The following is an 18,745-nucleotide window of genomic DNA, read 5'->3' on the forward strand; positions in this document are numbered from 1 at the left end:
CCCTCCTGGGTGGAGTGAGGACAGACACAGCTTCCCCTCCCACTCACGGTGCACTGATGCATAAGAAAGTTTCCCTCCGCTGCTTTCATATTTTGTGTAACTAGCAGACGCGCGTGTGCGGAATCAGGGGCCCTCCAGACTCTAGGCACTGCCCAGGAGAGAAGCCAGAACCACAGACAGCCGCAACGCGCGCCAGGACCTTAGAAAGGAACGCGCCCGGGGGCGTGGCTCTTCGATTGCTTCGGCCTGGACCTCGAGCTGCTGCGCACGCGCCGGCTGCGATTGGTGCTGCCTGGCGGCGGGGCGCGGGGCACGCCGGGACGGCTGTCTGGCGGGAGGCGGCGGGCGGGCCGGGGCACCGGGAGTGGAGGCGGCAGGATGGTGAAGCTGACGGCGGAGCTGATCGAGCAGGCGGCGCAGTACACCAACGCCGTGCGGGACCGAGAGCTGGACCTCCGCGGTGAGTCTGGGCCTCCGCGCGCAGCCTCGTGGTCCCCGCCCCGCCGCGTGCGCCGAGGGCCAGAGCTTGGCCCGCGGGCCTGCGTTCTCGCCCCCGAGCCGGGCTGCGCCGGGAGCGCCACGGCCGGAGTCCTGCCGTTGTGGCCGACAGGCCATCGTTTGGACTCTTCTGGGGTTCCTGTTGACGCTCGCGCCTGCTCACACACACGTGCCCGCGTTGCTGCCTGTTCCCTGCCCACGGGCCTCAGTCACGCCTCGCTTGGCTTGAGGACAGGGAAAACATACTTTATATTGGTGGTTGTAATTCTAGTGCTGAGCGCGTGGTTGGTCTCCGTAGATACGTTGAAGTGATTTTGTGAGAGTGTACGTAGAATACACGTTAATTACCTCTAACTCATGATAGAGGAACCATGTTCGGGGACAAAAGCGATTGTTTCCTCAATATTTCCTTCTTCTGAACTTCAATTTTCTGGTATTTTCCTTTTATCAAAACATTTTATGAGGTGAACTGTTTCCCCGAGGCTTGCACCACCGAGTGCCGGGTGTAAGTGGTGGAAACTCCCCCACTGTTCCCATTCCTCTAGCTATTTCCACCTTAGTAGGTCTTGCTAAGAAATTGGGAGTGCAGCTATCTAATCGGCATTTAGGAGGTGACTTCAGGAGGGATGTGAAGAACAAACTCTTTGGGGATTAGGTAATACAGTCTTGGTCTGCGGTTTGCTCCCGTGGGGACAACGCAGTCTCAGGAGCAGCATTGATAGGCTCTGTCTTCTGCTTGGATCCCTTGCTGACAAAGCCCAGTGCTTTTATTTTGTTGAAATTAAGTTTCTTAGAGAAAGCTTCAGTTCAAGAGTAGCTGACCACTTTCACTCTCCTGGCACAGGTTGATCTTTGCCATCTAAGTCTGAAGGGCGTGAGTGTTGAGGATACTTATCTTGCTGCGGCACTTACTTGCTGTAGCCCTTACTGCTCCGAGTTGTGTGCTTTAACTTTGACTGGGTTCACTTCTTTATTCTCCTTGCACCTAGCACAATAATTGTGCCTATATTAGACAAATCAGTGAGTATTTGAGTGAGTTGTTCGCATGGTGATTTACCATTGTGTGTAAACTGTTGACCTTCAACTCTGGATTAGAGCTGGGGGAGGTGAAGTAAGGAGCGAGTGTCCTGACATCCTGAGGCTGTCCTGATGAATTCGGTGAATCTGGCATGGGGGAATGCAAAAGAGGTTGAGAACTGTTGTCCGCAAGGATGCACAAGGCTTGGACACCTACAGTAAGCAGCTCACGGTGTAAATTCCTGTTATGCCACTTAACTAGCTCTGGGGCCTTGCTTGCAGTGGTGTGAGGCACCTTGTAAATACTCTTACAAATGTTAGCTGCCAATATTACTGTTAGTAAGTGTCCTCATCATCGTTGCCCTTGTCCTCTGGTCATCTCTATCTTCATGTCCACTGCTAGACTGTAAGGTCCATGGCGGCTGGACTTGTGACTCTCCTGTTCCTCATTTTATGTGCCAGTACCTTGCACACTGTTTGGCACGGCTTAGGTGCTAGGTAAACACTTTCTGAATAAGTGAAAGCTGTGAATCAAGTTACCATGAAATACTGCTAATGTTTTAAGATACCTTTTAATTAGGTTAATGCTTGTGTGTTTTCTTCCCTCCATTTTACAGGGTATAAAATTCCTGTCATTGAAAATCTAGGTGCTACCTTAGACCAATTTGATGCTATTGATTTTTCTGACAATGAAATAAGGAAACTGGATGGTTTTCCTCTGTTGAGAAGACTGAAAACATTATTAGTGAACAACAATAGAATATGGTAAGTGTCTGCTAGTGGAAAGTAATTTTTTCTCCTTAGAGTAGATGTTGCCCTGTTCCCTGAAGAAGTTGTAGTATGTATTGCCAGTTAAAGCTACGTATTTCTTCTTAAAATGAGAAATGAGCTGCACTTTTCCCATACAGATCCAGAGGTTTACTTGGCATTGGTCTAGTCCTACTTGCATCTCTTCAGAAATCTTGTATATTTGTATATTCATGGTAACCTTCTAATTTAAATTAAAAACATGCTACTTTATACGTAGTTTGACTTCTAAAACAATAATTATTAAAAGATACAAAGCTCAACAGTTATATTTTTGAGCATCTCTTTCCACCTCATATCCTCGGCCATTTGTTTTTCTTTACAACTCGTTTTTAGAATATTACTTACTGAAATTGAGATTTTTTTGGACCCTCTTTAATCATCTCTGTGTAAATTTTATCAGAGCAAAGTTATTGAAGGTCTATAGACAATGTCTTTAGGAAGTACTGGGTGGTGAGTTGCTTTTGGTAAGTAGCATATTTCTCATGAGTTAACCATTCCCTTCTGGTATAGTTGTATGTCTTGCATCTGAGCTGTGAATGCAGAATCACTTGCATTTCTGTGCCACCTGCACAGAAGTCATGAAGTGAGCTAAGTAATTTATTCTATGCAGGAGTTTCTCCTTTTTTAGTTTCCAGTAGACAGTGTGGTAATGGATGTAGAGCCCCAGGCAACTTTCGGGAGGCATGGGTCGTCAAATCATCCCACTTCTGTCACTAACCCTGTGGCCTCAGACAAGGTTTCCTCTCTGTGCCTCATTTTCTCTCTGTCAGATAGGGTTTTGGAAGAAAGGTCTCTGAAGTTCTTATAACTTTGAAGTCTGAAATGCTCTGAGCAAGGACTTAGGTAAAATTGTCAGCTTACTTAATTTTCTCCTTTGCTTAGAGTCTTTCTGTTTTTCTTTTAGCCGTATAGGTGAGGGACTTGATCAGGCTCTGCCCTGTCTGACAGAACTCATTCTCACCAACAATAGTCTGGTGGAACTGGTAAGTTGAACAGGGAAAAAATTATTTGGGGAGAGGAGTTAAAGGTACTACATGCTTCTTATAGAAAATTTGGAAAATCCGGAAAATTTTCTCATCATCCTTTTTCTTTATCTTAATTCAGGAGCTGGGCCTTTTTCAGTTATATATGTTGGAAATATCTTTTCTCACTCTGTTGCTCACCTTTTGAGTCCCTTAGGGTGTCTTGATGGAGAAGTTCCTAATAGAAGTATAGTCCAATTTATCAGTCTTTCGTTGTTGTTGCTAGTGCTTTTAATGTTCTGTCATGTTTCCCTTACCCTAGGGTTATAAAAAAACTCGCCTATGTTGCTTTCTAGAATTGCAGTGTCCAGTATGATAGCCACAGGCCACAAGTGGCTACTCTGAGTTGAGATGTACCAGAACTGTAAAATACACATCAGATTTCAAAGACTTAGTACAAAAAAATAATGTAAACTATCAATGATTTTTTTTTATATTTATGTTGAAATGATAATATTTTGGACAATAGGTTAAATAATGATGAATTAAAATTAGTTTCACTTGTTTTTTCTATTTTATTATGGCTGCTAGAAAATGTTCAATTACATATGTGACATGATTAAATTTTGTTGGACAATTCTATTCTGGAAATTACTGTTTTACTCTTCACATTTAGGTCAATGATCCACTTGGAATTGGTTTTCCTATGGGATAAGGGGCAAGTTTCATTTTCTCTACTTAGATATGATTGTTTTGACCCATTTTTATGCTTTTTAAATTTCTGTTCTGTATGTCTAACTTTTAACAAAATTGAGCTCATACTATAATATTGTTTTGTAACCTAGATTTTTCACTTAAACACTGGATGTTTAAGTCCATATTATATAACTTGGTTTTGGGTTACTATGCCTTTACCTCTCTTCTCTGTTTCCCTGATTGTTCCTTTCCTAGTAGACTCGGTCCATAGCTTCCTTCAAATTCTGAAAGGGAAGTCCTTAACTCCAGAAGTAAGAAAGCACTGGTCTGAGGCCATGTCCTTTCTGAAATATATGAGATATTCAACCAAAAATACACATTCATAGGGAATGTGTGGCATGATAGGGGCTGTTTGTATTTTTATGTATGTTGTAATTGTATTTAAAGCTGTTTGCAGAAGATGAAGGCTGAGTATATCCTATCAGTTACCGAAAGAGATATGTTAAAATCTCACATGGTGTTGGATTTGACTGTCTCCCTGGAGCTCTCTCAATTTTAGTTTTATATATTTTAAGGTTAGCTTATTTGATATACAAATTTTAAATTGTTAATATCTTCCTGGTGAACTGAACATTTTTATTATTGTGTTGTGACCCTTTTATTGGTATTTGGGCTTTTTTACCTTAATGTCTATTTTATCTGCTGTAGTATACCAAAACAAGCTTTCTGGGGCCAGCCCAGTGGCATAGCGGTTAAATTCACACACTCCGTTCAGTGGCCCAGGGTTCACTGGTTCGGATCCTGGGCATGGACCTACGCACTGCTTCTCAAACCATGCTGTGGCACCATCCACATAGAAGAACTAGAAGGATTTACAACTAGGATATACAACTATGTGCTGGGGCTTTGGGGAGAAAATAAGAGGAAGATTGGCAACAGATGTTAGCTTAGGGCCAGTCTTCCTCCAAAAAAGTCTGTAGACAAAACAAAATTACCAGGATTAATAATGATTCACATTTCTGTAATGAACGTTTTGCATTTAAAGAAAAAAAACAAGCTTTCTTTTGGTGGGTATTTGTGTGATAAATCTTTTTCCAGCCAAAATTTATTTTCAGCTTTTCTGTACCTTATATTTTAGATTTGTCTCTTGAAAACAGCATATGATAGGATTTTTTTTTAATCCAGTTTGAAGTCTTCCTTTTAAATGAAGTATTTAGTCTGTTTACGTTTAATGTAGTTACTGGTATATTTGAATTTGTCTTCTCTCTTTTCTGGAGCTTTTTATTTGTTGCACCCATTCTGCATTTCTTTTTCTCTCCTCTATTGCGTACACTCACCCTCCCTCCCTCTCTCTCTCTTTTTTTTGTCATTCCATTTTTTTCTTCTAATAGTTTAGAAATTATTTACTCTATTTCTCTTCTTAGCAGTTTTAGGAATTAAAAATATGTATTTATCAAAGTTTGAAGGTAACCAATGCCTTTATCCTCCTAACAATACAGCAACCTTAAACATTCAATGTGCCCCCCAATTTTTTATATATTTATTCTGTCTTTAAAAAACCTATCAAAGCATCATTGTTATGTTTTACATAATTTGTATGTGTGTAACAAAAGTTACCATTTTTTGTTCCTTTTTGTTTTGTTTTTGACAGCTTTTTTGTTTGATTGACAAATAAAAATTGTACATATTTAAAGTGTACAGTGTGATTTTTGATATATGTCTGCATTGTGAAATAATCATTACTACAATCAAACTAACATATCCATCACCTCATATAGTTACTTTTTTGTGTGGTGAGAATACTTGAGATCTACTCTCTTAGCAAATTTCAAGTACACAATATATTATTGTTAACTATAGTCATCATATTGTATACTAGAACTTACCTTACAACTGAAACTTTGTACTCTGCTCAATATCTCATCTCCCCTTTTCCCCCATCCCCCACCCCCAGCCAGTGGTCACCACCATTCAACTCTCTGTTACTTTGAGTTGGACTGGATTTTTCTTTTAGATTCCACATGTAAGTGAGATCATGTGATGCTTTTCTGTCTTTGTTCCTTTTTGGATCCTCCTTTGGTGGCAGTGTGCCCATAGCAGACTCTAGAGCTCCTTCTGATGGTGTTTGGGAGGTGTTTAAAAATGGCAGCTGACTTTCGGAACTCCCCTCCTCCCCTGCTTTTGTCTGTACTTCTTTTCCTCATTGTCCCTCTCACCTGTGTCCTACTCAGTCTAGCTCTGTTCCTAGCAGTTTCTCCTAGTGTAGGGCTTTGTCCTGGAAAGGACATAATTTCTGGTTATTATTAAGAGTGAGGACCCGAATTGCTCTAGCCTCTTCAGGCCTTATCACAGACTTCTTGTACTCAGTGGAATGTGCATTTCCTTTGGCTGCTGCTTTCAAACTGAGAACTGGTCAGTCACTTTAGAGTTCTCAGGTCTGTTGGATGCCTCTTGGCCTTCCTTTCCCTTCTTCCTGCACAAATGCTGTCACCATGCAAGTCTTGTAGCTATCACAGTAGTTTGCTCCTGCTTGTTCCTGTTTTAGGTTCTTGTCAGAATACCTTTTCATCTAGTTGTAGCTGTTGACCATAGGTTTTTGGTTTTGCTGTCTTTCTTGCACTGTTTTTTTTGTTTGTTTTTCAGTTTTTTGCTGAGGAAGATTCGCACTGAGCTAACATCTGTGCCAGTCTTCCTCTATTTTGTATGTGGGTGACCTCCACAGCATGGCTGCCGACCAGTAGTATAGGTCTGTACCCAGGAACCAAATCCCAGTTGCCGAAGCAGAGCCTGCCAAACTTAACCACTAGGCCATAGGGCCAGCCCCTGCACTATGTTTTGTGGGACAGTTTTGGAAGGTTCAAAACTAACCTGCCTTCTTCCCATAATTTGGTCTTTTTTTTTTTTTAAACTGTGCTGCTCCTCTCCTTGAAAAATTATTTGAAGAGATTGGGGGGATCCTGGAATAAAAGCACCCTACCTCAAAGATGGTATGCCTATGTTGCTCTCAGGCACCTAAAGGTACTAGCAGGAAGAACCACCTTACACCAGGATCCTGGGTTGAGGTTCCTGTGTGAATAACTTACTCCAGTCACATCAGCTTTCACATTACTTTATTTTCTGAATCATTGCTTTAAGCTCAGTAGCCCTTTTGAGGGTGCTACAGGAGATTTTTTTTTTTTAATCTTTTCTGCTGTTGAGACAAAAGCCATTATGACCAAGATTTTAAGTTTAAGAAGCTCAAATTTATTCACCAGTTTATTCAGTAGATATTTATTAAGCATCTGTGATATGTTAGTATTGTGCTAGGTGCTGGAACAGTAAAAAAATAAAAGACAAGATGAGTCCTTGCTCCAAAGGCACCCACCGTTTCACAGTATCAAAGTAGCATGGTGTGTTTGTGTTCTTACCTCTGGCCATTATCTTACAGGGTGATCTGGACCCTTTGGCATCTCTCAAATCACTGACTTATCTAAGGTATGGAAATTATTTGTGGTGATGACAATGAAGTCTTTTAAAATAACACCATTACCAGCCTTTACATGAAAGCAATCAGTTAATAAAAAGTACCTTTTAAAATAAATAGCGAAAACATTTCCTTTGGGCCCAGTGCTCTATTAAAATTTCCCTAGTGTTAAGTTTATGCCATTGAAATCTGAAGAATAGTGAACTTTTCTTTAATTTATGGACTCCTCAGATTTTATTAAAATGGACTTCTTGAATGCTGTGCTATGAACAAGATTGGCATTATATTGTTCTTTTTCTTGTAGTATTCTAAGAAATCCTGTAACAAATAAGAAGCATTACAGACTGTATGTAATTTATAAAGTTCCACAAGTCAGAGTACTGGATTTCCAGAAAGTGAAACTAAAAGTAAGTATTATTCGTTTGGCTGTAAGTCATTATAGAGTTGTGTTTTCCTTTATGCTTTTGTTACTGATTTTGTAAATTGCCTGATGCATTTTACCGTTGGTTTGCAATAACAGTGTGGGAGAGAACAAGTCAGATTTGTTTTTTCCTAGCAGAGTTGATGGTAGGGCTTTGAGTTAAAGCTGTCTTATGTAGTGTTGGTAATTCCAGAGGGAGTGCTATCTCAGAGCTACAGTGACCACTATCAACAACAGACCATCTGCTTAGATACATTCCCCTTGGGGAGCTGAGTATAATTTGTTTTTCAGCAGCTTTAATTGTTAGAATGATTTTCCCTTTATTGGGAGTTCTTTTTTTTTTTCAAGATTGGCACCTGAGCTAACAACTGTTGCCAATCTTCTTTTTTTTTTTTTAATTACTTTTTCTCCCCAAATCCCCCCAGTACATAGTTGTATATTTTAGTTGTGGCATGCTGCCTCAGCATGGCCTGATGAGCGGTGCCATGTCCGTGCCCAGGATCCAAACCGGCAAAACCCTGGGCTGCCAAAGCGGAGTGCACAAACTTAACCACTCGACCATGGGTCAGCCCCCTCTATTTTTTTTTTAAACTTTCTTAGTTCCCTGGGAGCTCCTCCTTGAAACTAGGAAGGGGAACTTTCTTCAGGAGCTTCACCAGAGAGGCAAGACCACTGTGTCTCCTTTTAATTTGAAATTGGCTTTTTGGTATTTTTACCAGCCCAGAGTATTTCAGGAGAATTTTCTTCCATGTTTTCTGAGGAATGCATCTAAATGCATGTGGTATTCCTATTTCCATTAACTCTGTGTGTGGTGTCGCTGTAGGAGCGTCAGGAAGCAGAGAAAATGTTCAAGGGCAAACGGGGTGCACAACTTGCAAAGGATATTGCCAGGAGAAGCAAAACGTAAGATACGGATATCCAACTTCTCTCCACTTCACCTCCAGAAACACTATCTGTCTGGCAGTTGGCCTCTTACACAATAAACAAAACACCTGTGACTAATACAGTATTAAATTTGTGTGATGGTAATCCGTGACCATCAATGGTCCATACGTCACATGAGAGTTCTGCAGATTTAGCAGAGCAAATATTTCAGTATTTAGTCTTAATGTGTTATCGTATACATCCTGCTTTCTCTATAGGAAGATGAACTGGGTGGTGTTTCTGAAGGAGAGAGTTTTTGTATCAGTTTGTTAACAAAGATAAGATACTACACTGGTTGATTTACTTTCAAAAGCTTTTGAAAGTAAAAGAGAAGCAATTTCCTTTGGTCTGGATTTGACAGTTATGTTCTTCCCTCCCCTCCCAAGTTTTAATCCAGGTGCTGGTTTGCCAACGGACAAAAAGAAAGGTGGGCCATCTCCAGGGGATGTTGAAGCGATCAAGGTAATAATGTGTTAGGACTCTCAGACTGGAGAGAGCTGCTCTGATTTTAGGACACAGAATTATGTAATAAACCAAGTTCTGAACAGTCTTATTTCTCCCCCGTAGTTGTTAGACTGCAGCTGTATTTCTGTATAAGGAAAAACTAGCTTAAAGTTACGATTTGACCAGACTTTGACTTGAATTAATTACACGAACCGGTTGAAGTAGAGGCAGCTTTGGTCTTTCTCATTTTCCCAGGAGGCGTTTATTTGAACAGTTAGTTACCTTTGTATGCTCTCTGTGTTTGCCTTAATTTTTACTTTCAAAGATTTGCTGTCTGAAAGATCCTGCTTGATGATCAGTGAGAAATCCTAATTTTATAATATTGCCTCTTAAATTATCCAGTACCATAATTCCAAATAGGTACTTCAGTTAGCTACAGTTTCAGAACATATGCAATGTTTATTTGCTCTCTTAAAAGAGGGTCTGCATCTCTACCAATTTTGGAAATTAATGACTTGGTTTTTGGGTTGATTTCACTGTGCCAATAAAATTCTTTCCCCAGCACAACTATTTAATTTTGCAACTCAAAAAGTTGCTGTGAATTTCTGGAGGTGTTTCCTGGGTGATTGATATGTAGATGAAATTAATTGTCCATCTCCATTGTCTTCTGTCCTCCAGAATGCTATAGCAAATGCATCAACTCTGGCCGAAGTGGAGCGGCTGAAGGGCTTGTTGCAGGCTGGTCAGATACCTGGCAGAGAACGCAGATCAGGTCAGGAAACCGTGTTCTGTCTTTGTGCTTCCAGTTCATGTTATACTCAGAGTGATTCCAAAACAGTTTAGATGCTCTGACTCAGGACTACTGGCATAGTGCTTCGTTACCATCTCATGGACACAAATCCCTTTAAATCCTCTGTGAAGATAAATTAGTTGATATAGAATATTATGTCATAGGACTCGGGTTTTTTATGTGAAAGTTGAAGTAAACAATATTTTGTAGCCATGGAGTGAAACCAAACACTAGAGGGAACTGTCTAGCCTTTTACCTGCGTGTATATAGGATAGCTTAGTAGTTGGGAATACAGGCTCTAGAGCCAAACAGCCTTAGCCTCACCAGCTCTGTCCTTGGGTAAATTTCTTAATCCCCACTTAATCTTAAGTCCATTTCCTCATCTTTAAATCTGAGATAATAATAGTATCAACCTCAGAGGGTTGTTGGGAGGACTAAGTAAGATACTTCATAGATAGCACAGGGTCTGAGAGTAGCAAGTTTTTGGTAAGTGGTAGATATTCTAATATTTGAATGCCAATTTTGTGTCCGGCAGCATGGTGAGCCCTGGCGGTATAAAGTGAAAACTACTCAAAACAATGCATATTACAAGTTTTGCTATGAATGTAACTAGGACCTCTACCTAGACTGGCAACTCAGGGAAAGTTTCCCTGGGGAAATAGTGTTTGAACTGAAGCTAGAAATGAGTAAGACATTAATTAGACCAGCAATTCTCAGTGTGTGGTCCTTGAACCCCTGGGAGTCTGTAAGGTCAAAACTTTTTATAACAACACCAAGGCATTATTTGCTTTTTTCATCATATTAACATTTGCACTCATGGTGGAAGAGCAGTGGTGGGTAAAACAGCTGGCGCCTCTGTGCAGGTCAAGGCGTTGGCCCGAAGGATATTAGTAGTTGTCATATTCTCAACTGCTGCGCACTCTCTCAGTAAGATACACACGAGTTTCGCTTAAGAATGTCCTTCGTGAAGGAACGAGAATTATTAACTTTATTAAATGTCACCCCTTGCGTGCACATCTTTTTGATATCCTTGAGACAGAAAATGGGGTGTGCGTGGAGCACTTCTGCATATGTAAGGTGGATGGTTGTCTCCATGCACTTATGCACTTGTTTCAAGTGAGGGGCAGGCATCTTCTCAAACATGAAGTGAGCTTGTCACTTCAAGGAAAACAACTAATGGTGCTGGTTATCAGTGATAAAATTCCAGATTTCAAGCAAAAATTAAGAACTGGAAAACTTTTATCCACAACTGTTAGCTTCACAGATTCCCAAACTTACAGACTTTTCTGAGGAAATTGGTGATATTAATGAATATTATTTTTTCGATAGTGTATAATGAAATGAGTCAACATTTGGAAGATCTGCATAACTCAGTGAACCAGTGTTTTCCAAATGATATTATAAAATCATGCATGTGTAAACAGTCCCTTCAAAGTACAAGATAGACCAATGGATTTTCAAGTAAGAGAGTATGACAGGTTCATTGATAAGGTTTCAGACTCCACATTACAAAGTAACCTTAAGAAACTACCAGTTTTTTCAAGTTTTGGCATAATATCAAAAAAGAATATTTGCAACTGTCTGCAAAGGCTATCAGAATACTCGTCCCTTTTCTAACTACATATCTGTGTGAGGCTGATTTTCTTCATTCAGTAAAAACAACAAATTGCAACAGGTGGAACAATGAAGGCAATACAAGAGTCCAGCTGACAGCTATTCATCAGACATTACAGAGGCAAAAATATAAAATGCCAACCTTCTCACTAAATATTTTTGTTTTATAGGAATATAATTGTTAACATGTAATGGATTTATTGTTTTAATGAATTACTGTTTTTTAAAATATTGTTTTAATTTCTAATACACTGTCAATAAATGTAATCTATATAAACAAAAGCTCTTTGGGTCCTAAAACTAAAATGTTTGAGAACCACTGAAGTAAACAAAGGCAGAGCCGCATTCTAGGGGGAGTGAACTACACAGACAAAAAACCTGTGGTGAAAAGGAACCTTGCACACTTGAACCAAAAGAGGCCAGTGTGAGTGAAGCTCGAGGCACAAGGAGAATGTGGTGAGATGAGCCGGCAGAGTAAGCGTGCGCCAGGCCATGCAGGGCACTGTGGCCTGCGACAGGTTAGGTCTTTAGTCCTGAGAACATGAGCAGTCTATTGAGGCTTCCAAGGCTCGGTGGTGACCGAGGTTGGGGGAGGAGGCATTGTCAAAATTGCTCCTTGTGACTGTGATATGACAGAATCTTAGGATCTCTGGGGATTTTAAATGTAGTATGAAAGCACCCCGGGGAGAGGAAGGCAGAAATTGTTTGTGGCACTCTAGATTTCAGTGGGCCCAGGCCTCCAAGTAGCACCTCCCAGTGACATTTTTTCTTGGTAGTTTTGTATCTAGAAATCTGATATTTGCATCTAACTGTAGAAACAATAAGCTTAAACATGAGTAATTTTCCCAGACACTGATGGCATTAAAACAGTTTCCTTTTTCACAATATATTGACCAGATTATCTGCCATAAGTTGTTGAACAAATGTTAGAACCTTTTGCTTGTTGCCATATTTTTCCTAATTTAGAGACAATAAAGTCACTGACTCACTATTCCCAGTATCTGGCATGTAGTAAGTATCCAGCTGTTTTTTGAGTATTCACAGTTTCTTTGCCCGTGGTAGTGGCAAGAACAAAACACAAAGTATAAGGTTTTTACCTTCATAAAAAATGTATTATCAGCTCAGCCAAAATGGGTTAGAATGGCAGGCAACAAGTTTGACTTTCATAAAACACCTTTGTGACCCTTTCCCTTAGGAATTGCCCATTCCTTCCCATACCTGCCAAAGGCAGAGGGTCTCGGACTGTAAGCTCCTTGAGGGCGGGAGCTGCTGTTGGGTTTTTGTACCTAGTCCAGGGCCTAGCATGCAGTAGCCTCGTGGAATGGGCACTGACACACTGAGTGAGCACATTCTCTCAAACTGATATGACTTCTGGCTTTGTGTTTTTCTTTAGGCCCCACTGATGATGGTGAAGAAGAGATGGAAGAAGACACAGTCACAAATGGGTCCTGAGCAATGTGGCCTACATATCTATAGAATGTATAATATGCCCACTTAGGACAAGTCCTGCTTTTTGAACATGGAATAATAGCTTTGTGTCAGCAAAGTGGAGTTCATAAGCATTATTGAAATGCTTAAAACTGCTGCTGGTAATTTTGTAATACAAATTTTGAAATCTAAATGCCAGTTTTCTACAAATAGTGAAAATAAAGGATGCTCACTATGCTACCAAGTTGCATGTCGTCAGGGTGTGTGTGCAGTGAGGTACGTGGATGTGTTTAAGTTGGAAATGTAGAAGGGTGTCATTTCTAGGTAGGCTTTCCAATCCTCTCTGAAATGTTAAGATTTTTAAATTCTTACTAAAACTCAAGACTGTGCTGCCAGTGACTGTCAGTAAGAATCTGCGATCTCTGGTACATTTTTTTCTGCACAAAGAATAAGAAGAGCTTCATTCAAGGCAGCCAGGCTTTAGGGCCTTACAGGAATCCGTATTCTTTGAAGTTTTTATTTAGTCCTACAGACAAACATTGTGGAAATAGTGATTACTAATTTGAAAAATTGGAGGGGAATGTACCTTCTGCTTGTCGGTTGATGGGCTTTGAGCAGAGGAGCAGCATGTGCCAACTTTTAGGAGGTACTGGGGGAATCGTGGCTGCCCCAGTGGGCAGGCTGAGGCACGGTTTCTCACATCTCCTAGACACTTTATTACATTCCTGTTGTGACCAATTTAAGCTAATCTAGAAAACAAAGTGGTAGAGGTGAGCATCTTGGCATCCATCTTTTCTCATCTGCTAGTGTTGCTTTGGGTTTTTCACGCTCCCTGGTGATCCTAAATGTGAGAAACACTCTTCAAAATAGGGCCCTAAACAATTTGGAGTGGCTGCTGATGGGCCAATTTGCTGTTCTTGTAAGGTGTATACAAGAGGCCTAAGACAGGAAGGAACTCTGCCTTCAAGGAGCTGCCAGTCTAGTTGGGAAGACGAAACAACAGAGGGGCTAAACCTCAGTGCGGTGGCAACTAAAGAAAAGAATAGGGTAGAGAGAGCTTTGGAAAGGAGATGGAACTTGGGCATCGAGTGAACCTGGCCTTTAGATTTCCTCTGTCTGACCCTGAACCCGTGCTTTTCCAACTACAGTGCACCTTCAGGGGATCTTGTTACAAGGTAGGGTCTGTGGTGGGGCCTCAAGCTCTGCACTTGTGGCGGGCTCCCAGGTGCTGCCTGTCAGAGGACAACATTCCAGGGAGGATTTCTGGCCTTACCTCTCACTACGACGCTTTACCTCCTTAAGGAGTAGTCCCCTATGGTCCATTTGCTGCTGGCCCAAACCAGGTTGGATTGCTCTGTTGTTTTATCCCCTCCTTGACAGGTTTTGAGTTGTTTTCATGAATTCCTGGGGTATTTAGGCACCCTGGAAATAGACTAACTATACAATAGATGGGTTTATAAACTAAAAGTCTTACTCTTAATTTAATTTGAGGGGAAGATAACTTACTCAGTGCCTGTAATGCAGGGTTTCCTCTTCCTCTCACCAGGGTGCCTTTTGGGACTAGAACATTGCTAAATGTGCGTAGGATCAAAACAGAAAGACTTGAGGGGTCTTAAGATCTGCTGCTTCCTGGACTGGATTAGAATTTAGCTCCTCTAACATCATCGATGACATATGCCAGTGAGGCTGCCTTTTCTACCTCCACGTAGCCCTTCTGTTAATGCACATTGACCTGACACTTATGATAGGACAACTAAAATGATTCAGTTTGTTTTTTTGCACACTTATGATCTTTGGAAACTATCCCCATCATATTCAGGAGTCTCCCTACTCCCATTGCTTATGAGCCACCTCACCGAATGGGACTCTGAATGAGGCTCTGGTCACTAGCCTCAGTAATGACCAGTTGGTTGCAGTTGTTAACTTTTCTGTGGTCACCTTCCTTACCTCTAACGAGTAGCTTACTTTGGGTCCTGGCTCTGAGTGTTGTGCAGTACTTAGCAATAATATGAGGCTTTGGTGCCATTCCCTGAATTGATCTGAACTGAACAGGATTACTTTGTAACCAAACAATTTAATGACACATGATTAATTTGGGGGCTGGTAAGAAAAAAGCAAAAGGGGACCTTGTTACATTATGCTATTGTCTCAAGTGAGGATTTTGCAAAAATTTGACCAGAGGTAAGTGAGAGCTTCTATGCTCAGAGCTCAAGGTCCATCACTGTGTCTCAGGACCAGAAAAATTTGGTTTGCCCCCACCCAGTTTTTCTCAGATGCCCAGTATTTTCAATGTGCAATTTTGTGGAACACGAGATTCCTTCAAGATAACTTGTATGAAGTTATAGCAGAAACTTTTGTAGCAGTGACCTAGTCATGTAACACTCAAAAGAACTTTGTTTCTGTGGAACTACATTAAGATGTTGATTTGAATATTATTAGTTTTGTAGTATTTGTATGTAATCAGTAAGTGCTCTGGTTTTGAGATTCTAAGAACTATAAATTTAGGAAATATATATCTCGTTTTATATATGTATATGTTTAACGTAATTTAAAGGCTATGTAGGGAGTCTGCAGGAATGTCTGTCATTGAAAAGAGTCCTTATTCTTGTTTGAGAAAACACTCGTTTGATTGCCATCTCTGTAATCTCCCTTAGCTATCAATACCTTTAATCCTGTCTTATACATACTTTTGTGAAAAGGTGAGGTTTGGCCGTTTGTCAGTTAACTATTGCCACAATAATGCTGCATAACAAACTACCCCAAAACTTGGGTTTTAAGCGACACCCCGGTACATAGTTGTATGTTCTTCGTTGTGGGTCCTTCCAGTTGTGGCATGTGGGACGCTGCCCCAACGTGGCCCAATGAGCAGCGCCATGTCCGCGCCCAGAACTCGAACCAACGAAACACTGGGCTGCCTGCAGCGGAGCACGCGAACTCAACCACTCAGCCACGGGGCCAGCCCCACGACAAACACCTTTTATTCTCACACTGGGCTCTGCTTTTCACTGCAGGCCTGTGGATTAACTTGGGTGGCTCGGCTTTACATAATTCACTCTCCTTGGACAATTCAGCTAACTGGGCAAAGGCACAAGAAGGAAGCACTCGAGGCTTCTTAAGGCCTACACTCAAAACTGACGCAGTGTTACTTCTGCCTCCTTGCCACTGACCGTGGTCAGCCACCTGGCAGAGTGCAAAGTCAAAGAACGGGGAAATACTCTCCTCACCTTGAGGCCATGGCGAGGATATAGTTGCAAGAAGGAATGATGAATTGGGGCCAAGCATTTAGTCTACCATGGCCAGTCATTGGTTGGGAATTCTGGATACTACCTTTGTCCTCTGTTTGCAAATAACACCTGAGCAGTTATATTAAGTAAAGTGTTTGCTGAAATAACTTTATGGTTCTAGACAGGCTAGGTGAGATGATACACCCTGATTAAAGGGACAAAGGTAACACATAAGCTTGCCTAGGAAGAATGAGTAACTTCTATCAATGGAACCTTACGAACAATAATGTGCTAAGGAACTGACACAAAAGCCTGTCATCCATGCACTCTAATAATTCAAAATCTACTAATTTTAGCTGCATATGCTATTCAGTATACTGTGTGTACATATGTATACACAAATACTGTAGTTCACAATAGTCACAATAATATTCAAACATGCTTTGTTCTTGTATGTGTTTAAAATGTGCGTTTTAACCAGTGTTGTGCTGGTTTCTATTTTATATTGCAAAGTCCTGAGTGAGAGGAATTGTCCACTATTTTTGTTTAAATGATAGAAACTAAATGTTTCAATTTAGTCATCTTCATAATTACAGACGTTACAGGCAGGGTGGGTAAACAAAGTGAGTAAAGCCATCTCTTTTATGCCCCACTTAACCAGATGTAGCATATTGACGTTTTTATGATATGCAGGTTGACATTACTCATTGGCTTGGTTTGAAAGCCAGCAACAGCAAATCTTTGCAAAGTAGGCTCTTCCTCCATAGCTACTCCAAGTATCTTAATTCCTGAATACGCTGTCAGCTCTGAAATGATGTTCACTGCCACGTTCTTGATATTTTCACGACTTAATCTGACACCTCTTGGTAAGGCAGAGCACTGTCTGTTAAAAACCTCAGCTAACCCAAGCCTCCAGCAATCTTAACCACTAAGTTAATATATAAAAATAAAACTCCCAAGCATTGATTGAAACTGTTGTGCCAGATCCCTTTTCAGAGCATTAACCCCCGAGAGAAAAGATGTCCTGGCCAATTGCCTCCATGGACAGTGACCTCAATACACTGTACCTAATGCCTGCAGTATAAAGAGGTCAGGCAACACTGATCATCCTAGTTTATCATTATTTACATACAAGGTATATTGAAAGCTGATCCTAGACCAAGTATTGCAACCATAATCCCAAGAAGTGGTTCAGTTTTAGCACATTGGGTTTCTGCAAGACGCCAGAGCAAGTGAGAAATCACCTCAAAGCAAAGACTGAGGGTTCATCTTTTACAAGTGAGAGGGAAACATCAAGAAGGAGGAAATAAAATTCCTCCTCTTAAACTCATCAAATCAACGGCTGTCTTCACAGCCTTAATTGATGAAATCTAGAGTCCTTGGTTTCCCAATTTGAGGAGTCTGTTGTCAGGTGAAGAAGAGCTTTCAGGCTTTTCTTTGCCATGGCCCATGAACCCTCATGAATAGGAATCTCCTTTAAATTGCCTTCCTGACACACCGCTGAAGAGGTCGGCGTGGTCCCCGGAGCGGACCCCGTTGAGCAATCTCTGGGGGAAGCAGCGGTGGAGTCGCTGGCGGTGTTCGATTGGCGTGGATGCATGCCTGCCCTTCCTCCTCGCGGCGATGGCGGCTGCGCGCTCTGTTGTCAGCTGCTCGGTATTTTTTCAGTTATATTCCTAATTCTCAACCCTTCTTTTGAGACGCAGCTAGGTAAGACATTCACTTCAAAGCCTCCCAAAAAACCTCAAAGTCAAATTTCAAATAGAGTGCTTAAGGTAGACCTCAGAAATTCGGTTGGTGACAGGTGAGGAGTGGAAGGGAATGGAAGAGGGCATTGCAGGCAGAGGAAACAGCCAGGGCACTATTATAAATAACTGTGATAATGTCTTGTGACACATCGTAAGATTCAGTCCGTGGTGGAGCCATTGCTGCGATTCTTTCCCAAGAGGTTTTGATTCTGCAGGGGAGAAGAACCGTTGAGGATGGAAGGGGACTTTCTTAGCCTAAAAGGTATCATCGGCAGCACGAGGGGGAGGTTCCTCCTATTTCACCTTTAACCTTCAGTGAGGTGGACCTCGGCAACAACCCCAATGGCTGGGAGTCGCCAACCAGCCGAGCCCGGTTGCCTGGGACAAAGATGTGGGCGCAAATCCCGTTTCTAGGCAGCCCCTAGCGTCCCGTGACCTTAGTGTCCAATCGGAACAAAGGAAAACATTCGATAAGAAGTTTGCCAGGAGGTCAGTTACGCGGCCTCTCTCGGGCAAATAAGGATGTCCGGCGGCCCGCCCAGGGGTACTCCCCGCCCCCACGGCTCTCCGGGTCCCTCCCGCCCCGCCCCGCCACGCCACGCCACGCCCCGGCCACGCCCCACCCCGGCCACGCCCTCGCTGCGATAGGCCGAGCGTCAGGGCCGGGTCGCGCCGCGATTGGCCGGGACGCGGCCCGGCGCTCCAC

The 18,745-nt window shown here is 41.9% G+C and overlaps 1 protein-coding gene across 1 annotated transcript; it reads left to right on the forward strand.

The window, feature by feature from the left end:
• The first annotated feature begins 321 nt into the window (after positions 1-321).
• On the forward strand, positions 322-13,307 carry SNRPA1 (small nuclear ribonucleoprotein polypeptide A'). The gene is made up of 9 exons (XM_046655047.1): positions 322-460; positions 2,133-2,280; positions 3,230-3,308; positions 7,411-7,457; positions 7,751-7,853; positions 8,691-8,770; positions 9,178-9,253; positions 9,914-10,007; positions 13,033-13,307. The coding sequence occupies exons 1-9, from the start codon at positions 379-381 to the stop codon at positions 13,089-13,091; spliced, it is 768 nt and encodes a 255-aa protein (XP_046511003.1). The 5' UTR covers positions 322-378; the 3' UTR covers positions 13,092-13,307.
• Positions 13,308-18,745: the final 5,438 nt, after the last annotated feature.

Source organism: Equus quagga, chromosome 2, assembly GCF_021613505.1.
Source record: "Equus quagga isolate Etosha38 chromosome 2, UCLA_HA_Equagga_1.0, whole genome shotgun sequence".
NCBI lineage: Eukaryota > Metazoa > Chordata > Mammalia > Perissodactyla > Equidae > Equus > Equus quagga.